The sequence below is a fragment of the Lepidothrix coronata genome, unplaced genomic scaffold (assembly GCF_001604755.1).
Source record: "Lepidothrix coronata isolate B3197 unplaced genomic scaffold, Lepidothrix_coronata-1.0 Scaffold64, whole genome shotgun sequence".
In the NCBI taxonomy this organism is placed as follows: domain Eukaryota; kingdom Metazoa; phylum Chordata; class Aves; order Passeriformes; family Pipridae; genus Lepidothrix; species Lepidothrix coronata.
The window spans coordinates 3,643,112-3,668,093 of NW_016690244.1; the positions used below are offsets into that span (position 1 = coordinate 3,643,112).

Consider the following 24,982-nt stretch of genomic DNA (forward strand, 5'->3'; position numbering starts at 1 on the left):
GCTGCAAGCATAGTGACAAGAGTCTTGATATTGTATGATTTACAGTACTTCTGCAGAGTAAGAATTACATGTAGATAGTGTGCCTTTTATGTAAAAGGTAGAGATCAGCAGTTTGAAATTTGATATTAATACCGTATCACATTCCTCTCTTCCTGCATGAAGTGCCATGAAATGGGAAGAGGAGAAAGAGATAGCACCTTTACAATTGAAAAACTGTACAAATGTTACTACTTGCTTTCCTATGTGAAGACTGGTATTTCCCATGTTTGATACGGAAGGAGATAGATTTAGACAGCATGTCTGTCTTGCCTTGGGGAACACAGCAGATATCCCTGAGTTATGTCTGAACTGATCAGCATAGTCCTGCACTGCACCTGCACAGCTCCAAACACTGTGTGTCAGCATCAGGCCTTGGTTTGCCTGAGCAGATGAGCTCTGGCTCTTAGACCTGAGCTGACTTCTATTCTCAACTCTCACATACAAAACCAATGTGGTGTCTTTGAGTCACATTGCCCAGTGCTTCTTGTGCAGAGCTGGATCAAATGAATCTGCACCTGTTGTGCTGTTGTGCCCTGAATAGTTTTCTGCAGGGACCCAAGAGGTCAGTTTTGGAGTTAGGACTTTGCCTTGAACATGTGCACTGCTAGCCTCAGTTTCAGTTCAAGGTACTGTGTACTCAAGGCCTTAATTTCATTTTCAGTCTAAATGTTGTAATTGTTCTGTGCTTGAGAACACATAATATTAAACCACTGATTTGTTTGCAAGCAGTGAGCTGTCAGCAGGCAAGAATATTTCTAAAATTAAAGCTGTCACAAGGGGGAAGCATTTGACTATGTTTAGTACCTGAGGAGTTTAGCAGGCGTCTGGACAGAATTCCGTGTTTCAGGCTTTTGTCTTTTGTTTTCCTTCCTTTACATGCTCTTCAGCATTTAATTCTCTATTTTCTTTGTCCTTGTTCTTTCTCACTTTTCAAATCTCCAGACCTTAACCCTATTTAAGATGCAAAAACATGCTGCAGTAATTTTTTAATTATTTTTTTAGAATTTCTGCTTCTCTCCTCTAGTTCATTTTCTCCCTGAATTTCTGAATTTTTGTTGGTTTTGTTTTCTTGATGCTGTAGTTCATGTGCTGATCTCATGGCTGACAGTGGCACAATTAGAAATGTCTTGAACATCATATCAGACTCCCTGTTTTCTAACACAATGTTTCATAAATAAATACTTATTTTCTTTTCATACTCTGCTGTTCTAAAAGTCAGCAAGGAAATGTGAAGAAGGGTGTGAGGAAGCAGTGGGAATACTGTGCAGTTACTGTGCAGAAGGAGGGGAACAAAGGGAAGCAATGCTCTCTGACTGCAACAGTTGTCTGAGAAAGGGATAGCAGGAACAGATAATGTGGCTGCCACTCCAGTGAGGGATCCTGCACAAATGTCCCTAAGAAAGACCCTAATAAAATTCAGAGTTTGTACAAAGTGTTTCTAAGGAAAAATCTTAATGGCTTTAGAAGTCAGGTAGCTCTTCATGGTTTGGCCTGCAGGTCGGTTTGTCAGACCCAGCTAAAATGTGCAACTTAAAAATGACCTCAAATGAAAATGCAACTAATGAGCACCCAGTGTTGATTCCTGAGCTTGCAGGCTTCTACTACCTCTCTCTCTGTTTGCTAGGGAAAAAAGCAAGAGATGCTGAAAAAGGGTAGTCTGTTTAACAGCTATAATGGGCAAAAAATATTAGAGAACCATGTGTCTAAGCCGAAACCAATTTTATGTGGTTCCTGTAATAATCTCAGTTACTGTCAAGTTTTCAAGATTTAAATTTTGAGAGATAGGACAATATGTGGGTCTGTGTAAATATAAGATTGCTAGATCCCAGTTTAACTTGTTTGTGGTATTTCACCATCCTTTGTTCAGTGAATGCTTTTTATTTAAAAGTGGTTGTTTCAATTCTTTCATAAATAATTGCTGCAGTAATAGAAGACTATTATTAATACTACAAAACCAATATGCAAATATATGATAAACCTACATGTGAATACTTAATAAGCATGTAAGTACCCACATTCTTGGTTTAAAGATCAGGTGATTGATGTGTTGTAGATTTTTTAAAATAGGTTTTGTTTGTTTGCACTAATTGTTCCTTTCAGATGTCAGTGCTGAATTGTGTCATTTCATCCTTCAAGTGGGCCACTAACTGACCTACTCATTTTGAAATAAATAAGCAGAAGTACGAGAAAAGAGTTTCCTATCTACCAAACCAACCTTTCTGTTAGGTCCTTTATGGTCAGTCTGAAATACTAGGATTTCTATTGCCACAATGCTCTTAGGAGAATATTCTGACAGTTTAAATGCATGGTGTTGTTTTCCTATTCCCCACTGTTCCTTCTGTTACTGCTTCGCTGAGAAAGTCAAGAACTTGAATTGGATGAATATATTCATACTTCATGTTAAAAGGATAAGAAGTGTGACTTCCAGAAAATGCATTATGTAAAAGGAAAAACCTTGGCCTTCCCTTATAAGGAGTTTTGAGTAATCGAATAATTCCAAATTAACTAGATGAGAGTTTTTTAATTGTTGTTTTCTATCAGCAGTCATTCCCAAAAAACTGATTCGGGATGAGGAAACGTGTTTACAATTCTATTGTTATTACTGTGTTTCTTCATCTCTTTTTTGTAGGTTACAGTTGTTCTTATTTTTGCTCTGTTTTTCAGGGTACTTTTGATGATTACCTGGAGTTGTTCTTACAGTTTGGCTATGTGAGTCTTTTCTCATGTGTTTATCCACTGGCAGCTGTCTTTGCAGTGTTAAACAATATCACAGAGATCTACTCTGATGCCTTAAAGATGTGCAGAGTTTACAAGCGTCCATTTGCAGAACCCACAGCAAATATTGGTGTTTGGCAGGTAATTTTTGTGTCTTTTTTCTGTTCATTTGTTTTAAAAGAGGTTTCAACAAATATATTTAAGCTGTGTGTTTGGCCCATGAGCCACTTCAAATTTCAGTAGGTACTTTGTTCTCTTCAATGCCTTAGAATATTTTCTATCCAACTATACATCCAAGTGATTTTTTTTTTGGTGGGGTTTTTGACCACATGTCTTTCAGTTGCCTTTGAAAAGAAAACAAATCTTTCTTTTAGTTCTTGTATATGTATTGTACTCCTGTTGCAATTCAACATAGCAAAGCTTCCAGATACTGCCTGGCACTCTTTATAGCCCACGTATTTTAGAAATTGTAATATCTAATTTAATCTCAGAAGCGTGGAGCTCAGCAAGGGTTTCAAAAAAATGGAAGAATAGATAAGCCACATGCTTGGCCTGTGCCCTTGTGATCACTGGTACTCAAGGTGACTAATTTTAAAATAACCTGGATCTGTGAGCAGGAGCTGGAACTTTCTGCACAGCCTGAACGCTGTAGTCTATCCAAACAATTTCATGCTAGTAGTACTGGGTTAAGGATTTTCTGTCCTCAGTTGTTTGTCCATGCAATCATGCCAGCACCAGCTATTTTGGAGCTTGTTGAGTGTGTTGCATCAGTGAACTTATCCTGACCAGAGTATTTTCTGGAAAGAAAGGAGGCAACTAAGTTTCATCCAGAGACTCCAGTGTTCTCTAATAGCAGTGGCTTGATAAGGGAGTGTGAAGTGTGTTGGGGGAACTTTCTAGGGGATGATCCATATTCTAGTTTTATTTAACAAGTTTTCTAGTGACATGTAATGGAGACAAAGGGCACAATTCACTAATCAATTATTTATTTTGGAGGGGGTGTAAATATTATCAAGTGAAGCAAATGAGAGATGAGAAATGAAATCATAAAACCTCAAGTGAAACATACTGTAAAAACATGCAAACCAAGGATCCTGAGCAATGTTCACTAGACACATAGGTATTGAGGTGGACTTATAAGTCTTTTAATAATATGTCATTAAAATGTGTGAATTATAATCTGATTGCATTTTAACATGGAATGTATTTTCTCAGTCCAAATCTATGCTGCTGACATCTTGATGGCATAGCTGCATTGACCAGTGGTGTGAGCACCAGAAAAATCAGGCTGTGGTCATAAGTCACAAGCATAGCTGCAGGTATATGAATAGCATTTTGTTTGGCTAGAATAGTTTGTTTCAATCAAGGGAGTAGGCTGAAAAATTATAACAATACTGGTACAGTCTTTTATTTTTTATGGTGTCATTTTTTTTAACTAATAGTAGAAATGCATTTGCTTTTTGAATTAAAAATAATAACTAAATTTCCAAGTTTTCTCTTTCATATGGGAAGTTAGAGTATTTGCTGAAAGATTTCTGTTAAAGGAATACTGGAATCATTTTACCAGGTGAGCTGAGTCACCAGCTTGTTTTCAAGGAGAAAGCTACTTTTGCTAATTCATTGTGACAGTTCCTACAATTTAATGTCAGTCTTTCTCCTTCCAGACAGGACCTTGGAATAAGTAACCATTATATTGCAAATGTAATTGTTAAGCTGTATTTCAGACATTTCGTGGGAGCTTTGGGAGTAGGCAAGAACTTAGACTTGTGCTATTGCATGTGTTTAAATGTAAATCTTTCTTTCAATAAATTTCAGCTTGTGCAACTAGTTGTGATTTAGAAAAGTCATTCTACAAGTCATTCTAAACCATCCTTACCTTTTCCCATTACTTAACATTCAGATAAAACATCCAAAACCAGTGTTAAGAATATTAGTTCCTCTACGAACTTTGCAATTTTTCCTTTATCCTGAAATAAATTTGTTCAGGAGTACAACTGTAGATGAGTGCATACTCTTTTGCTTGTTCAGGTTACAACTTTGTTGTGGTTTTGTCTTTGCCTGTCAAGCTGATGAAGTCTGGACTGCTTGCCAAACAAGTCTTATACCATAGAATTCAAAAGATGAAGGAAAATAAAAATTGAAGCTAATGGGTCTTCTGAGACTTTAATGAAGAGAGAGGTATTGTCCAGAGCAATTTGGGGACTGGTAAATTAGAGGCAATGGTCATAACTATACATATATTTGTGTTTTATTTCAGTTGGCTTTTGAAACTATGAGTGTAATATCAGTTATAACTAATTGTATGCTGATTGGAATGTCTCCTCAAGTGGATGCGCTTTTCCCAGACTCAAAAATGGACCTTGTTCTGACTGTGGCATTCATAGAGGTAAGTGTGCCTTCAAACAGTGCATGTTTTGGCAAAGAACACAAACACCAGTGAAAATGACAACAGGAAGTAGACTTTCCCTTGCACCTTATATTAAAAGGAAATGAAGATTTCCCTATCAAAGAAGAGTTTCAAAGTCTTGCTTTTTGAGTTCTTTCTTTTCCGTGTTTTCCTGTACTGTGAATGCTGTTGCCATACTTTCCCATGCATTCCCAAGATACAGTTTATTTGTGACTTCATGTATTTCAGGTATTTAGTAGTGCTATTTCAAGAAGCAAAATAATCAAATTTTTGTGAACTGGTTATTTCTCTGCTTGGTTTGTGACCCCAGCATATCTTAAAAAGACTTTGTACATAATCTTTATGGGATGTATCCTGTAAGGCTTATGTGAAACAACTGTGGATGATGACTGTAAATATTGGTAATTGTAACAGAATTTGGGTTTAATTTTTTCCTAATTCTGTATAGTAAGCACTTGAGTGTCATTCTTTTTCAGACATGGAGGGATGTCTGTGGACATTTTACATAATAACTGAGATTGCAGGACTTTGCCCTTATATATCTTCCCTTTGGAGTTTTCTTGTGTAGCATTGCCTTGACTTTCATCATTATGCTGTTTTAGCCTTTAGGAACTGGATTACTTTCCTTGTGGCAATAGGTCTGGATTGTGTCTGTGCAGTTATTAAAGTGCATCGCCTTACTGAGGTGCATCAGGAGCACATATTTCTTTGTTGTTCTTTTCACAGGTGTTAAATGTTATGCAATGAATTATGAGCTTGCTTTGAATTTTATTTTCTAAACCTTAAGGTTTGCAGAATTAGCTCCAAATATGAATGATGTCAGCTAGTTTGCTGAAGTTAGGGTCTACAGGCAGCCCAGTTGAATTGCTCTTCAATTATGCACATGTGAATGTTTACATTGATCTCAGTGAGATATTGTAGTATAAAACTAATTTGGTAAAATAATTCTAATTATATAGTTTATTACTGGACAACATATCTAGAGATCATATTATGAAAACTGTATGACTAACTGTAAGCAGGATGGATTTATGGCAGCTTAAAGAGATGGAGCTGTTTTTGCTTTCACTTGCTGTGTATTCCCCTCTTATCTGTTTGAATGTGAAGCTGGTTGGGTGATCTCTGGGCTGACCTCTGTTTCCTGGTAGGTCACAGGAGAATATCAGCGTTTTTCTCACTAAATTTAAATTCTGTGTATATGGAGCCCTTAGGGGACAGAAATTGCAGCATGGTAATTAGGTAGCTCTTGGAATTACTTTTTAATATTGTATCTCAAAACAGCTATAAACATGGTGGAAAGGGGGATTCAGAAAACAAAGGGAAGAAAGTTTGGAGAGAAAAGATAAATTAGTACTGAGAGGAAGAGAGGGGAAGAATGTTGTCTTATACAGAGAAGCAACTTCGTTGAAGACCACCAATCTATAATTAACATTGTATGAAGGGACTGTTGGAGGCTAATGCTGGATGAGCTAGAGGAGAGGAAAGGTAACCATTTGGTTACAGAAAAGTTTTCTCTTCTTCTCCTTCTTAATTAAAAAAAACCACCAAAACCAACACCAACAAAGCAAGTCAATGCACTGGTCAGAAAAGGTCTAGAAAAGGTCTATTTAAAAAACAATTTTAATCAGAAGTATCCAGTATGCTTGATAATGTTAAGTATGCTAGTTTGAGGGGTTTTTTTGTGGCTGTTTTTCTGTTATTACAAACTATTTATTGTCTGAGAAAACACAAAGATACAAACCCAACATATGAGTCTTACAGTATGTTTCTGCAGCATAACAAGCCATTTGATTTTTTTGGAATGTTGTTGGTTATAAACAGTTCCAAAACTATTCCATGTGAAATGTAAGACTTTTGCAATCTCTGCAAGGACACTCTTTCAGTACCTTTTAAACAATATTTATCAACTTCATGGGTGTGGGGTTTTTTGTTGTTGTTCTTTGTTTGTTTTGTTTTGTTTTTTTTAATATCTAAAGACATAGAGACTAGCTCAGGTTCTCCAGTCTTGCAAAAAGTTTTGTAACACAAATTATGAACTTTCTGGAGTCCAAAAGCGTTCTCCAAAATGAAACACATTTTATACAGAAATTTTATTTTAAAAACTGTATGAAAATGAACACAGCAAACGTAAGTTTTGCTTCTCTTGAAGATGTTTTCAATTGTGTTGACAGTTAAACATATCCTCAGTTACAGAAATGGTTTTTTATCAGAGGTTCTGCTGTACATATTTCAGGTTAAAACATTGATTACTAAATGTTGAAAGAAGGGAGTGGTACTAGATGCTGTGGGACTATGAACAGCAGCAGTACAGATTTATGGCAGCTTGAAGAGCTGAGGCTGTTTTTGCTTTTGCTTCCTGTATATTTATTCCCATTTTATCTGTTACACTGGGACTTTCTTTTATCTGGTGCATAATGACCCACATTAGGGAATTGATCTGGGAGAAGCTGTCTGACCCAGTTCACTAGGGAGCAGGGCAGAAGCAACTGTGTGTGGAAGACACACAGTAGTGCTATGGCAGGTTTGTGCTGGATTGATTTGTGGGATGTCTGCACCACTGACCCTTTCTCCTTTAAGTACTATTTAACCTACAGGAAGATCTCTGAACCATGAAAGGAGCACAAATGTCATGTATTACCAGTATTCCCATGCACCTTTACTATATTTATTAATAATTAAACTCTGCATTTCAGTGGTAAAGAAAAATTCAGGAACAGAATATATCACATTAAACCTCTAGGACAAACCTGGTGCATCTAAATTACATCAATGTCAAGGTAGGAAAAAATTTGGATGTATCAGGGTGTTGGTAGGAAAGTGTTTTAGATCACCTAGCAGAGATTCAGAAACATGATTCAGGTGAGTTATTTTATTTTCCATTGTTTGCTGCAGGTCAAGGTGAGCATTTTACAGTGTGTTTATGCTATTTTGACAGCAGGTTGGCAGGCAGTTTGGAAATGTTAAGAAAGAAATTTCTTTGAGTTGGCTAAGTATGTTTTCATGTGTTCTTTTGATGGGGTAGCCTACTTAAATCTTAGCTGTCTAAGTATTTTAATCAGTTTTAAGTAATTGAGACTCCAGTTGAATATTCATGTATCTGTTTGATGCAAAGCTAAACAGAAAAGCACTGTTGCTGTCAAAACCAAGCATAGATATTAGCAATGTCCTGTTTTGCTTTGTTGTTTGTTTTGGTTGTTTGTGTTTTTTTTAAATGCTAGTGCTTTTTAATAATAATAATACTCCTCAAATGGAAACAGTGTATATTGTAACATTTAACACCATCCACTACTGGAGTAATGAAGAACTGTGGTTGATATTCTTGTAAGTGTTCTGTACCCAGACCCTACAGATTTATGCAAAATATTTTTATTTTCATTAACAACTCTAACTCTACTGCTGTCTACATTTTTTGTGGGAATATGTATTGTGTGAGTGAAGTAAATGCTAATTAGAATAGCATAGAATAAAATATTACCAATTGCAAAATAATGGCAAGCATTAAAATCACATATAATAAAATTTTTTGAAGTATTAAACCAGTGATTTTTTTTTTGAACAGTTGACCTATTTTCATCAATTCAACATCTGCTTCCATGGCAACATGATTTGAACCGGGAGCAGAATGATGAAACTCCCCTCTTTTACGTATGGATGGATGCTAACTGAGTGCAGCCAGTGCAGTTTTCAAACAAAAAGAAGTAAGCAAATGTCCTTAAAACAGGAAACGATAAATCCTTATTAACATCATTTTAAAATAGTTTATCCCGTAGTGTGTTTAGTTATTCAGGCTTTACTGTACACACATAATTCTGGTGTGTACTGCAGGTGCAAAGTAGGACATTCCAAGCACATGTCTGTGCTCGTGTGAAACTGTTCCCAATCACTTCTGACTTCCTACACTGATTGGAACCAAAAAAAAAAAGAAAATTGCTCTGAAGAAATTCGGTTGATAGTTGGGGGAGTGGGTTAAAACAAGGTCTAACCTTAATTCTGCAGTGCTTTTTTATTTTTCTCTGAAAACTGTTGACAAAGAGTTTTGTTCCTGGTGACTGTTTCTTTTTAAAGTAGACTCTCATAAATTCAAAGAATGGTAATTAAATCAGTTCCAGGACTACTAGGAAAGTTGAGTTCAAGAAATCAGTTGTATGTGCAACTCTTGGTAGTGATTTTTGTTTATAACAGTACATCAGTAGGAGTGTTTTGAACCAGTAGCTGTAAAATACAGCCTAACATGAGTGTATCCTGGTTTCCAAAAGTAACTCGTATCCAGCACTCAAGTGTGGTAAACTAATGCAAAGCTTTTTTGCAGAAGTGCATTTAGCCTAAATGTTCTAGGTCACATCGAGGCATTTGGAGATTAGCTTGGAAATAATAAGTAATAATGGAGGTCTCTCTTGATAACAGTAGTATAAAATCTGACCTTACAGACTACAAATATGGTTTTGGGAAGAATGTAGTCAGCTATGGTATAGATGGGCCCTTCATAAGGATGGTTTATTTGTAATAAACATGGCTTAAACAATTGGGCTGCGTCGATTTAATTTCATAGAGTTCTCATAAGGATTTGAAATTAGGTCTTCATGAACATCATAAAAAAACCTATATCGAAAAGTCGTTTATGTAAGAAGTATGGAGTGGAATAAGGGAAGTAACCCTTGTTTTTTCTAGATGAGGAAGAGCTGACAGTCCATTTATCAAAGGCTGGAAAGTGGGATTTGTAGCTTGTTAATAAAACTGATCCAAAATCAAAGTGGTTGAAAGTTGTCTGGTGCATCTGCTTTTCTCTAGAGGTCCATTTTATTAAGCGTATTTCTTCATCAAAGGCCTTGTGGTGTACAATAGAAACTGAGCTTCTGCTGAGCACTCAGTGTAATGGCCCCAACATTCAGTCACTTCAACAGTAAGCTTGACAATTGTTTCTGAGATGATGTGCCAAATAAACTGGGAAACACTATCAGAGTCGAGCAGTTTGGAGTCTAGTAGGTGACAAGGCATCATCATAATTTGCATTCTACATAAACTTGAAAATCAGTAAACATTGCATCCTGAGTGCAGTTAAAGATCTTTTGAATCCACTTCCTGAGCAAAAGCAATTTTAGGTGGATTTTTACATCAAAGTAAAAGTATTTTCCTTTTTTCCTTTCCTTTAAAAAAATCCTTAAATGTTTTGCAACAGATTTCAGTGCAATCTGTTTTTTCCCAATGAAGTTGGGTAACTGTTTTTTCACAAAACAGTACTAGTTGGCTTATTTTCTGGCAATAATGTACACAACTTCATTCTGATATGATAGAAGTAAGGTGTGGTCCTGCATGGAATAGTGTTCCACATGTGTGGAGCAAATAGCTTTATTCATGCAGAATTCAGGAGTCTGGGATTTAGCAGATATGCTAGATATACACTTATGCATTGGCCAACTTTACATAGTAAAGAAACTGGGAAAAAATGCAGAATAATAGGCTGCATCAGCACAGACACATGTATAAATCCATTGACACTAGTGGAGTTATAAAAGTGCAAAAGTTGAAGCAAAACAGCTGTGCATAAGGTGCTATTTTTGCGAAATTATTTCTGTGTTTGTGACAGGTACTGATGTAACGTAGCTGCAGAGTTTCACATATGGAGTCAGACAGCAATGTAGATTGGAGGGGACCTCTGGAGATTATTTGGCCTAACCTTCTGCTGAGAGCAGGACCCTAGATTACATTGTCCATGTCCTTGTCAAGATAAGCTAAAGCTTGGATACTTGACATAAGGGAAAGTTCACCACTTCTCTAGGCAACCTGTTCCACTGTTTAATTATTCTCATGGCAAAAAACTGTGGTTTTTTTCTATGGCAAGAAAAAAATTTCCCTGGTGCAACTTGTGGCTCATGGCCTCTTGTCCTTTTGCTGCGCATCCTTGCGAAGAGGGTATATCTGTCTTCTTGAAAGCTACTTGTTAGGCATTGGAAGACTGTGATTAGATCTTACCCACCCTCCCAGGCCTTCTCCTGTCTAAGGGTAGCAAACCCAATTTCTTCAACCTGTATTCATATGTCAGGTTCTTCGACCCTGGACGTGGCTCTCCTACAAGGCCCCCTTCAGGTTTTCGGTTTCTGCCTTCCAAGCTGCCAGTGCCACTTTCAGAAAAGCAAGTGTTTTTCATGTGGGTTATCCCCTTATGTCTTTCTGCTCATTACAGTGTGTATTCTTTCTTCGTCTTCAATCTATTTGCTTTTTAATCAGAGAAAGTAATTTCTGGGAGCGTTGTACAACCATTTTAACTTTCTTACTGCTGAAATATTTTTGGCAACAGTCTTGAGGTATCTGTCTTGCCATGTGCTAATTCTTTTCTGTGGCAATGTGTTTTTTCCACGCTGACATGCATGCATATATATTGGATGAGGGCACTTTGTTTGTAACCTGAGTATTTTGTCAGTTTTCATGTATAAATGTAAGGCAGAGTACTTACTGGTAAATATTCGATGAGTGGTTTAAATTTCTTTCCAATAGTTAAATGTATGTGAAAAAAAATTTGATTATTTAACTATAGTGAGTAGATATTAATTAGGGAGTTACATATATGTCTCTTTTTCTGAAGTGTTTCATGGTAAGATGCAAACCTTACTGACAGCTTTATGGTTCGTTTTTGGGAAAATACTTGGCAATTTAATTCGTCAAATATTTTATGTCAGTGAAACAGATATCCTAGCCAAGACCTATCTATGCTTGCACTTGTGGTGAAAATAGGAAAATACAGAAAGATAAATGGAAAAATGCACTTTATGTAAATTGTGTAATTATTTGGTTCATTGATGTATACATATATAAAATAATTCTGCAGCATTACTAATTCTGAATGTTAAAAAAGGTTAATCCAAAACACTGGTGATTTCAATTAACATATTGTTTCTGTTCTAAAATAACTCTGCCTCAGCTGTGAACATTTACATAATATATATACATATACATATACATATACATAAGAAATCGTATCTAAAAGCCCTCCTTTAAAAATCTGTGTATGTTTTTATTTTTAGTATCATACAAATTTGATTTTTATATTCTATGCTAGACAGGTAAGTCACTGTAATTTGGTTTATTCTTAGAAGAGAAATTGTGAGACATTAAAATAGTTTGATACTTTAATTTCAAGCTGAAACCCTAGCAAAAATTACCAGTAGTTGTTGAATAGCTTTGGTAAAACAGCTAATGGAAGCTTCTAGGGCTGTAAAGACTTATGTAAAGACTAAGTACAAAGACTTAAAAAGTTTTACTACTTTTTTATTTTACTGTTTGACAGCATTTTAAGAGTAAAAATGAACTTGAATATCCATGCATTTTTATATGCATTTTACTTTGCAGAAGATCTTGAAATTGTATGTTTAGTTTGAGTATAAAGTTAAGAAATATTTTAAATAAGTTATTCTTCTGAGTAACGGGAACAGATTGTTCTCAGGGCTTTTTTCTCACTTCAGCGGGTGTTTTCACCTTTCAGATGGGGGAAAGATTTATGGATTTGTCTGTATAAAATTTTATAAATGTTTGCTGCTTCAAGAAGCCTCCTGGAACTGTATCAACAAGGTTAAAAAGAAATGACAATTTTGCTGGTAACACAAATTATGTTTATTTCCAAAATCAAAATTTATCACAGATATTTTTATTGCCATCTACTGGTTCTTTTGAGGTATTAATTCTGATTTAGTGTAGATTTTTTTGTCACTTTGAATAGTGAAGCTTAATGCCAAAAGCTTGTCAGAATGAAAACAAACATTAAGAAATTCAAAGATCTGAGCAAGTTGTGTTCTGTAGTTTTCTGCTAGTATAGAAATGAAAATGCATGTTAATACCTGTCCTTAAGTAGTCCAGGGGCCTTTTGAAAGTCTCAGAGCTTAAAGGAGTATTTGTCCATTTTCCTATTTGTGAGTCATTCTTATTTGTTCCTCATTATTTTCTGTTCTTCAACCCTTCCTTTTGCAAATTCTCAATTTGCTATGTTCAAAGTTGAAAAATAATCACACAGATGAATGAATTGTGCTGTTCAAACCACGTATGAACACTGAAATATGTTAAATATGCAGGTACGTGTAGTAATGTATAGGACAGTGAGAAACCAGTGTGTTGCATAAAGTTTTTCAACCCTGATAATAGAAATGTGTTGATATATTTTACTACTGTGTCTACCCCAAGTGGAGCATTGTATTTTGATAGTAATTTTCATTCCTCCCTCTAGAGTGACACAATTCAGAATGTGATTTTTATCTTTAAATAAATATATGTTTTGGTTATAAAGGTCAGATTTGATGTGTGAAATGCAGCTTTACCTTTATTCACAGAATTTTTTGATCCAGTTGAACTAGGACTGTGTGCAAAGGAGTGACCAAGCCAGGTCAGATTGGGGGTCTATATAGGCCAGAATCCTTTCTGTAGCAGAGGCCAAGGGAAGAGTAAATTAGTACAGCCATTTATGTAGTTATGCTTCCTCAAAATTATTTCCCAGGATCTGGTGATTTGCAGTGTAACCTGTCTCGTGATTGAAGATGATCTGGCCAGAGCTGCATGTGAAAGTGTGCAATGCTTTTATGCAATGGCATACCCACTTTTTCAAAAGAACTTGAATTATTTCATAGTAGGAAGCTAGTTAAGCCACTGATGTTAATATATAGTTTCAATTTCATAAGTAATTATCTTGTGTGTTGGTTCTACCCTGGATTTTTCTATCTTTTCTCTATTCTTTTTTATGTTGTTTTTTCAGTGTAAGAAGGATTTTTAATTCTAAATTGCCAGTGGGGGAGTGACATTATAGTGAAGGTTAAGAGGTTCATGGCACAGGAAGCCCTCTCACTGTGAGAAAAGCTTGGAGGTGTCTTAGTAGAAACAATGATAGCAAAAAGGGAATACTCTCTTCTTGCCATCAGCCAGGTGGTGGGTAGGAACAGGGAGCTGCAAAGGTATCAGATGCTACTTATCTGAAAGGCCTGAACTTTCAAGAGGGGTCGTGCTGGGTTCCTTCAGTAAGAAGCTGAAATGGATATGTCTTCTGAGATTGTGCCATTCCTCATGAATTAACATTATCTGGTAGACACTGCTGTGTTCTTAAATCATGCATATGTTAGGGAGGTTGGATGGGGAAGATACTTTAGGAAGAGAGCATATTTCTTAACTATGCTAATAAGTGCTTCAAAAGTGTCAACCTGGAAGAACAGCATGAGAAGACCAAGTAAGAATATTTTTTATTTTTCTTCTGGGACTGTGCAAGGATGCCAAAATGACAAAACTTCAAAAGGGAGGATGAATAGAGAGCAGATCGTTGGGGACAATTACAAGACATTTTTAAGAACTCTATAAGAATCAGACTTTCAGATCTCTTTCAAACCCACTTAGCTTAATATTTCCCACAAAGAAGCTTCCTTTAATGTGTAAATATTTCCAGCTCAAACCTGATCAGGATGTACACTTCCTTTCTGGCAGTTGGAAGTTGAACAGCCAGACAAAACCCAAGTTAATGCCTATTAATATTAATTGTTTACTTTCCACTTGATTAAGATTAGTAATTGTTTAATGACAAGACAGAGTATGAACATTCGAAGCCTTTTTGCTTCACAACCATTTCAAGACTGGCTTAGCATTTCATGAAACTGAATTGCTTTCTTTTGTAAATAATGTATTAGTTTATTCTGTTAAATTATTTAAATAATTCTCTGCAAATGTGCTGTCGGTAGCTGCCAGCACAAGCCTGAATAATGGCTTTTCCTAGGTAGTAGGTAGAGCTATAGGGTTCATATACCATATATCCGTATATCCGTGATGCAGTTTGCAGTAGTGTTTCTTTATACTGTTCTTACTAAGAGTCTTCCTTTTTAGGGTCTGTGATGTTTTTCCCATCTCCAAAGTTTTGTATAATGTCTTTGTCTGACATGGTATGTTTTGATCAGTTTGGTTGCTTTTTAAACTGTGTGCAGCATTGAAGGATAAATACACTTTGACATTTGTATCCTCAGGTGACTGAGAGTGAAAATGAGTGGCAGGCAAGGTAGCAAATGTGGGGTTTGCAGCTGCAGCTCTAAAAAGAGATGGAGAATAGGAGATCAGTAAAACTGTTTCCAAATAGCAGGAGAAAGCCAGTCATAGATGTGTTGGAACATCTGTACTGTTGATTAGATATAAACACCTCTTCAGAGGAGTCTAAAGAGGTGATATTGTTGCTCATGTGTTTTCAAGTTATAAAATTGCAGAAGAATTTGCTTTTCTTTCATTAAAATTCTTTGCAATAACTTTTAACATTCTGGTTTGGAATGTTTTAAACCTTCTGGTTTAAACCTTCTGGACCAACTTAGGTATTACATTGTTGACTTTGTTACATACCTACTCAGTATTGTAAACATGATTGTTTTTTATTTATAGGAAATTTTTATTTCTTGGAAACTTCAAGCATGAGTTCTACAGTCTTTTATTTAAAAATGAGCAAAATTTGTTACTATAGTATTTACCCTCCTGGTCTTTAAAAAAACCTCGGAAATACCTTGTACTTTTTAAAAATCTGGGTTTATTAAAAAAAAAAAATCACCTTTTTTTCGTTGTTTGCTTTCTTTGTTTTGTTTTTAAATGCTGAGAACCACCTGGCACACTTAAATTGAAAACTGATTTTGGAACTCAAATTTTGCAAGAAAATGCAATACTGAATTGAAAGGTTGTAGCAGAGAGTTTTTTCTGTTTTTTAAAGTTTCTGTGAAAATGTTTTATTAAATGCAGGCTGAAGATGGTCATGAGTCATGCTAGAAAATGTCAAAAGAAGTGGGACTTAATTACTTCATTTTTGCACAGAATTTTTATCTTACACTGAAAGGAAGTGTCAATCCACATTTTCACTCCTCTAATCAGAAGAAATTAGTGGAATGATGTGTAATTTTCAAAGGGATTCTTAATTTACTGTGACAGTGTGCAAGCTGCCTGGTATGCTCCTGCTTTCTGTTCTAATGCTTTGAACAGTCCTTTTGAAGTCATGGGAGATTTCTAATGTGTGCCTGTAATCAGCTAAATCTCTACAATGAATAATACAAAGGAGATACAGTTAGAAGCTGCTGAGAATTCATAAATCATAATATGTTTGATCAAGGTTAGTTTTAGTCAGAGAATTTGTTGTAAGATAAAAATTGTGTGTGTGTGTGTTTGCCTGGTATAGCAATTACAGATAAACCAATATCAAATATAAGGGTATTTTTTGTTAAACTTGAAATATAGTTTGTGATACTTGAGTTTATTTGCATCTCAGTATATTTTTTTCAGAAGATCATAACAATTGAAAAATCTGAGTGAAACTTGTTTAGGAATCCAGTGAAATGGGAATAAACAGTTTATTATAGGAAATGTTTAATTTTTACTCTTAGAACTTAGCAAATAAAGTTATTGAATTCAAGTACTTTTTTGTTCTTCTGTCTTCTAAAAAGCAGTGCTAAAAAAAAAAGATAGTATCCTAAGAGTAGTTCATAGCAGACAAACAAATGCATCTTGAAGTATAGTATGTTGACAAAACCTGGAAGTATCAGTTTATTCTAACACTGGTGTCATTTGGCAGTCCTGCTTCACTTCCTGTGTAATTTTAGAAACTGCAGGAGGAAGAGGAGAAATATGAGTATTGGTGTGACACCTTCCCAGTGGCTTTGGTGCCAGTTTGACAAAATAATTCTGTGAAAAGATTACATTATTTTTAAAAGCATAAAATGACTTTTAAATTTTGACTGCAGACTGTCTTTTAAGAGTCAGAAGCACAGTTGGTAGTGAGAATGGGATGTGGCCATATTCGTCACCAAGAAGGCAGCAGGTGGAAAAGGGACATGGTACCATTATGCTAATAGCTTCACAAACTGGTCTTCCCTAAACTTGGAAGGTCCTGTCATGGCCAAGTAAAACTGACTTTGGAGATGTCAGAAGGAATGTGTGAATCTGCCTCTTTAGGACTTGTAGTTATTTTGGTGCATATCTTGGCAGCTACATGTAGCACAAAACATAACTGGTGATTTCCTTTGTAGTGTTGAGGCTGCAGTTCTTTGCCAACTGCACGGTCTTTGTTTTGGTGTGACTGGAATTGCAAATTCTGAATTTGCTGAGGGTAGGTAGAGCCTTATACCATTTTGTTGTTTCTGTTTTTATGAATCTTGCAAGTTGCTCAGGCTTTCCAAGCAGCCTCAAGTGCTGTAATGGTTATACTAAGACCTCGACTAGCCAGAGAAGTTAAAAATAACAGTTTCTGAAGAAGAAATTTTAGGGGTGTACCTCCTCATATGGATGCACTGTTATAGTATTTTAATAATTTTATTCTGGTATAAATCTTTAAAATAAGAAGTTCCAAATATGCTGAGTTTTTAGTCTCCTCCCCTCCCTTCCTAACTGTTCTTGAAGACGGAGTGAATAACAGTAATGGCGACTTTGTCTTCCTTCCCAACCCCCATGGAGATTAAACTTTGAGATCTATAGTACTGTAGTTATGCAGTGTAAATACAAAATAATTCGTACAGCAGTGGATTAAAAGCTGTATGCTGTAAAATGTCTTCTGAAGCTGAAGCGTAAGAGTATATACAGCTGTATGATATATTTCTCAAATTTTAGCTGGGGAAGCTAAATGCAAGAATTGCCTTTGTAATAGAAACTCTGAACAAAGAGGGGGAGGGAATCCAGTTTCCTTTGCAATGTCACATTGTATTAATAATGGCACCTGCATCTTGCTTTGCTCAGCTGCCCTCTGAAGACATCTGAGCTGCAGAGATCTACTGAGTGATAGGACGTGGTCTTGGAAGCCACAGAAAGAGGCAGATGCTTCTTTTTATCCCACGAAGTAATTGTGGCTTATATGTAAAAAGCTGTATTGTGGATTCTTTTTCAAGTGTGGGGGAAGACTTACAGCTTTGCTGACTCTGTTTCGAACAAAAGACACTTCCTGTCTTGTCATTTTGTGTTAGTGCATTGCCTGGAGACACTGCCTTGGTATGATTATACTGATGCATTTCTCCTGCTACAAAAGTGTCCTCATGCATGTGTATACATTTTATAACACGAAAAGATAGCTTAAATATTTTGGCAGAAAGTCAACCCTTAGTGATAATTTTTGTTAGATTCTTTGTGCCTGCTATCATCCATAGCGATAAACTGTACATTTGCCATATGTAACTTTCTAATGTGCTTTGTATTACAGAATTTAGCTGTGTCTGGAAAAACCAATGTCAAAACTGTGGAGAGCCTGATAGGACTTAATGTTTACTCTATTGACAAATACAGGCGTTCTGTCCAAGATTTGGGTCTTTATTAAAAAAAACTAACCTTGTTCCTAAGCCTCACATAAACATAGCTCTCAGCTGAACTTGGGCACTTCTCAAAAGGCATTTATGGTAGATCAAGTGATGTGCTGTGACTAAAATCTGGTATCAGCATATCTGGAAGGAGTGTGTTGTCCCCTCTTTCTTTCACAAGAAATAGCAGGAACTGGGCAGGGTCTGATGTCTCTGTCTAGTATTTCAGTGCTTACCTCAGACAAAGCTTGACTTTGTGAGGATGGGACTCAAGTTTGCATCATTCTCCCTCAGCTCCTATTTACCCTGTTTTTCATTAAGAAAAAACATGGGTGGCTGTTTGAAGGTGAAAGAACTGCAGTACAGTGTAACAGCCCTGCCAGTCTGGTTGAATGGGGAGAGAAGATTCAAAGTACTTTGTAGACCTTGCCTTATGTTTAGCTTATCTAACTTTTCTCTCTCTGTTTTGGTCATGTAATCTTCACTAGCACCAGAAGATGTGAAATTCCTGGCATGAGGGTTTTCAGCCTTCCAAAGTAACGTAGAAAGCTTTTAACCAGAATCTCCCAAGTGCAGGTTAACCTGACTAGTACTTTTAGTACAGAAGAGTCACCATTCCCTTCATGATGACTTTCCAACTGGTATGATGTTCCTGTCGTCTGTTTTCTGAATCATGTGAACTTATTGTCTTTCAACTCTTCCTTATGGTCATTTATTTCAAAATACTTCATTTTGGTTTTGCCAGTATTGTTTCTACCTTTAAAATGATGATACCTGAAAGCAGCTACAAGTGCATATACTTCTGAGTATAAAAGAGGTTTGGGTACATTCTGTGTTGTATGTGATGCTCTTTTTAGCATGTTGAAAGGTTTTTTTGTCTTTTCTGCAGTAACCTTGTACTGAATATTTCTTTTTTTTCTGAATTAGTGCTGTGTGTCTTTCAGTGTGGACTGTTTCTTCAGTTTTTTAGGATTGCGGAGTTCTAATCCTGCTCTTCAGAGCACTCGGGTTTCTCCTTGCCTGATATCATATGTGCAGTCCTTAAGCAGATTTTCCTGTTAAATCACCAAAATTGTTGATGAAACTATTGAACTGGGATCTGATCCATCACAGATCTTTGTAGATCCCCAGAATAGTCTTTCCAGCTTGACAAGTTGCTGATGGTTACTGTTGGAGGGCTTTTGTTTTCCAGTCAGTTGCATGTTTCCCTATTATTTATTTGATTTAGAGTGTTTTGAGAGTGTCAAAACTATTCTCAATCTTGTCACAGTAGTTATATTTACTTTTATTGTTGCTTCTGAACCCACTTTTCAGGTTAGTATATTTCTGCACTATTTCTGGTTTAATTTTTTAATGGTTTTGCAAGGAATTTCGGAAATATACATTGATTTTTAGAAATTGGTTTCTAACTATCAAACATATAATAACAAATAACAAATAGTAACAAATAACAAAATGTGTTACTCATCCTCTCCCACTGTTCTCTGAATTATAACCAAATGGTGTTATATCAAGGCATGTGCATGATAGGCAAAAATCACACAAAAAAGGTTTATGTAGGCCAAAAAGTTAATTGTTTTATCTGTTGATGGAGTTTTGTTAGCACTTGCATTTCCAAAGAAGTCTACATTTTGAATTCTACCTGATATGCTGCAGTTTTGTTCCAGTGAGAAAAGATAAGGGTCTATTATGTGAGCTGATGGTGTGCCACAGTTTCCTAAGCCCACCTCTGCTCAGAAGAGAAAGGAAGTCTGGGGTGTTCTTAAGTAAGCAGTGTTTTGTGGAAGGTGATTAGTGACCTCTCCCAGCATAGTCTCCTTCATTATAACAGCAGGTGAGATTAGAAATACATCATGGTACTGTCAGTGAGCTCTTGAGTCATTAAAAATATAGTGAAAGCTCTGATCTGGCCAATCAGCCAGATAATTCTGTTTCATTTGAACTACTGAATCTGTAGAAATATGTGCCAATTCAATATGACTGTCCCTTTGGGTCCCTGTTCATGTAATAACAATTTGCTGGATTGCAGTGTTAAAGTAAGCGGAGAATTATGTGGATGGGAAGTTTTTGCCCATGTTTCCTAATATAAAATACAGCTATTTTATTTTAAAACTAGATAGCGTGCTAGTCTTCTGTTAAGAAATGGTGGCATAATATTTAGGAATATTTGACAGTGTTCAGTCTGGCAGTGTTTGAAGTTGAGTTGCTTCAAATAAAGTATCTGATGCCTTGGCAACATTTGGCCAGTCATAGTGGAAATCACTGCCATAAACAGAGGTCAGAGTTGGTGTTTTTGTTATCAGTTCACTGACTAGTATTTAGAAGTAGAGAATAAATATACTTAGGAAGGGAAAAGAAATGCAGTAGCTTAGAATGAAAAGAACACAAGCATTGACTTATGATTCTGGTAATCGAAGAGTTTAATTAAGTGCTAGTGTGTGGTGTAGTTCATTATCTGTAGTTCATTATCTGTAGTTCATTAGTGTACTTATTAAAAAAATAAAAAATCTGGAGAATTCTGTGACATTGTGCTAACTTAGCTTTGTACCTTTGACAGTTCTATGTGGATTATTACATTTTTATACCTGGATTCAAAAACCAAGCCATGCACTAATGCTTAAGATGAAGTAAGATTTTCGTCTTCAATGAATAGCTTTCAAAAGAGGTTGTACATAGGCCATTAATGGCCCAACTTTAGTTAGGAGATATGAGAGTAAGATTTTTATCCTGGTGAGGAGGTGCAGAGGAAGTCTGAATACGGAAGGTCTCTCGGTTGTTTTACCACTAGAGGGCTTATTTGTATAACAGTGAAGAGAAGGGTCCTTGAGACAGCTTTGTGATGCTTCATATGGTCCAAGAAAAACAGAGAAAGCTCCACATATGGAAGCCTGACGTTCAGGAGATGGATATCAGACTACAGAGTTAAGAATATTATGAACTAGCTAGTTTTTCTAAACTCAGAAAATTAAATAAGAGATTGTATCTCAATCTACAACAAGACGTAGAGGCTGATAAGGACTAAGAAAAGATTGGAGAAATTAAAGTATCCCATCAAATTATGTGTTTTAAGAGTTTTGCTTTTCGTTTGACTTCTGCTTAAAGCACCTCTGTGACAGAGACATGCATTTTTTGGACATTAGTTGCATTGTCTTGGTTTCTACTTTTCTTTTGCTTTTCATCGCAGCTGAACATTTCTTCATTTTTGCAGTCCATGCTAGCGTGCATGATATTTCCTTGGGAATCTGCTTGGTACAGAATGTGCCTCATTCACAGTGCCAAAGAGAATCCCAGTACAAGTGTCCCCTCTTTCCTTTTCATAAAGCCTGAGTTGTAATGGCAGAATATAACATCTCTTTTGGCACTTTGCAAGAGTCTCTCTTTTGTTTTGAAACATTGTTTGGCAGTTGCTTGGCTTGTCAGCACAGAATCTGTGGAGACAGCTTTCCCAAAAACTGCCACTAGCTTTGAATTTTTGCATGCATATGCACTTAAAATTAATTTTTGCAAGACTGGAGTTCTTATTCTGATTCTGTTCTTTTGTTTAGAGATCCTGCCAAATCTGTTTAATGAGTCTTAGAATGTATAGCTGTCATTCTGAGTTTTGTGTCTGTCATTAGCAATTATAGAATCCCTAATGTAGACAGTGTAGCTTCATATTTTCTCAGTAATCTCTAGATAAAATGTGATTTGTTGGTTTGTTGGGGTTTTTTTTACATAAGAAGTACATACAACTTGGCAATAAAACCATTGATCTATATATCTGAGCTGTGGCTGGTGCTGGCAGTAGTTTCACAATGGGGAGTTAAATGGAAAGTTTGACAGGTTATCCTCCTTAAGAAATGACTAAGGCAAAATTTAGTATTTTGAAACACAAAAAAAGGAGTAGTTGTCTAGTTTTTATTTCCATCTTGTTCACTGGTGTTTCTTTTCCAGAAGAAACCATCTCTTTTGAAGTCTTAACATTCCACACCACTATGAAACTACTTCTATGCAGATAAAACTTTTCTCATTTGGTGTGGTGGCTTGGTATCACAATGCTGTGACAAAACAAATGGTGGCATATATTGCATTTTTGCACTAAATTGGCTCTTAATATTTGTGAATAGATTTGGGTTTTTTGGGTTTTTTTCCTCTTCCTGTTTCCCAACTGTTTTCAAAAACTGCAGACAACAGTGAATTCTCTCATAAGTATCCCTGACAGCTGTAAGACCCGGATGCCAAGTTCTGGCTCCCAAGCCTTGACCTCTCTTTTGCCTTCTTTTCTGGCCTTCTGGCTGGCTCCTCTGCTTGTTGCTGTGGCAGCTGCAGAACCGTCTCTGGAGCTGATTGATGCAAGGCTGGCTCATTTGGAATATGCTTCACTGTTGTTGATGCCACTTCTCTTTGACTTAGCTCAGGGAGAATTTTGCTTGTGTTTTTAATATATTCCAAGAGTGAGAATCCTTAAAATTCTCCAATTACCGTGATTACAAATATTGACTTTTTTAGATTTTCTGACTGTAAATAGAGATCTTGGTTCTGCTTTTCTTAGAAGTAAAAACACTGTGAATATTAGTACACGGCACAAAGAACAAGTCCTCCATCCCTCACATTTTTCTTTGGCACTAGCTTTCTGGATAAAAAGAGTGACAGTACATTCATTCTATGAAATGTTTCAACAACTTTGTAAAGAGCGAGTATGTCTGAGACATGGTTTAAGTGGCTTAAAAGGAATATACTTACAATTTGAAGACCAGCATATATTGAATGTGTGTTACCTATTCATGCATTCAGTATCAGTAGCTATACCTGAAGACTGTAATTTTGTTTGAAAGAGACTCAGTAGATTTATTAGAGGGAAGGGGAGAGGCAAATGTGTCAATACAGGGTGCAGGGCCAGGTGGTGTGTCTAAGCCTTGTTTTAGACAACTGAAATTTATGAATAGGAAACAGTTGAAATTTTCTTTCTTTTTTTCATCTCAGCAAAAAGTGAAGTTTTAATGCTCAACAAAACTATCGTAATGCAGTATCACTAAAGTCCAAGTCACAGTAAGAAAGTACAAGTAAATAACTACTGATGTTAGAGGCAAAGCACTCCATGTCTTTAGCAAAACTAGAAAGCAGGACCAAAATCAGCCCTTCAATGAGAATTAGATGGTTGCTCTTTGGCAGCGAATGTGCAGGGTTTTAAGAAAAGCTGCTGTAACTAGATAACCTCTCTGTATGTTTATCTCAATGCCTGTATTTCTGCTCTGTATTTCAGAGCAGAAGGGACAATTACAAATGGAGGTTACAAAAAAGTATATTAATGTTCTAAGTCTCTCCAGAAATATACACTGTAACTTGCACAACTAAATTAATTCCAAACTGTAGCGAATTTTTAGTTTTTACCATTTACAGTGTAAACATTTGTAACAAAAATGAGAACAAATTTAATATTGTAGATGTGAATGCCAAGATTTTATTCTAAGTGTAAAATAAATCCAGGGCTGATTTAGTGTTACTGATTTGTGTTGCTTAATGAGTATATAGTTTTGTGAGACCTTGAGTGTTAAGTTTTCTTTGATAGTTTTCTTTCTGTTAGCCAGTTGTAAATAAATGTTCCCAAATTAAAATCCTGTCCAGACCACCTCCAGATCCAAGACGTTCCCTTAATGGCCTAAGTCTTCATCCTTTGCCTTCTGGAAATCTTTTGATGTGGTTTCAGGTTTTGAATCTCTGTATTGGTGCAATTTGAACACTGCCTTTGTTTTGCACCGGAGAGGCCTCTTTAACATTGGATGCCGTGAATGCTGGGCATTCTTTGAAAACTTCTCTTGTGTCTGAGATACAAGGGGAATGTTACTTTGTTAAAAGGATTTTTTTTTCTATATTTGTGCTTTTCATCCCAGCGTTATTGCCTCCTGCTGCCTATCAAAGAGCATTGGCAAGCCCTTCCAAATGTTTGCTTTCCTAACTTTATAGAAACTCTTCTCTCATTGTGTGTGTGCGTGCACGCGCTTGCGTTTTGAAGGTTTTTTTGGTCAGTGCTCATTCAAGTCCCTGGTGAGACTGAAGCTATCCTGGCTCTGTGCAGGTGTATTTTTATCTGATAATTGGTTTTTGTGCTTGAAGGATTCACAGATTGTAAATGAAGGTACTGATTTCCTTGGTCCCTGCATGATGTTTTTATTTATGGTGAATTGCCATGTTGCTTGGTAGAACTGGTTTATTTTAGAATATTAGCTGCAGATACCTTAAATTAACTAAAGTGTAACTGAAAGAAAAAAATAATGTAAACACTTTCTAGATAGGATAATCACAAAGTTTGATAATTAATTGCAATATACTTCCTTGTGTGCATGGAGAGGAGAATGTTCACTATAAGGACATGTCTGTTTTTTAAACAAAACCAATCAATTGATATATGATATGTAGTCTTAAAATTGGCTTGAACCAAAATTAAATTTCAATATTAGCGAGTTAGGAAATGGAAGTTGAAGGATGGGGTTGTTTTTACCAGAGCTAAGCATTAGTCATTATATTTCTGGAAGGAAAATGAGGAATTGAAATTCCTTACTTATCTAACTTAAATAATGGA

At 36.1% G+C, this 24,982-nt stretch overlaps 1 protein-coding gene across 2 annotated transcripts in view; it reads left to right on the plus strand.

Moving 5' to 3' along the window:
• Positions 1-24,982, plus strand: part of ANO10 (anoctamin 10) — a 125,320-nt gene that overhangs the window by 16,272 nt on the left and 84,066 nt on the right. For both annotated transcript variants that reach the window (XM_017817953.1, XM_017817954.1), the window contains exons 10-11: positions 2,704-2,895; positions 5,012-5,140. In XM_017817953.1, the coding sequence (XP_017673442.1) occupies positions 2,704-2,895; positions 5,012-5,140 (321 nt within the window). The remainder of the gene's footprint in view (positions 1-2,703; positions 2,896-5,011; positions 5,141-24,982) is intronic.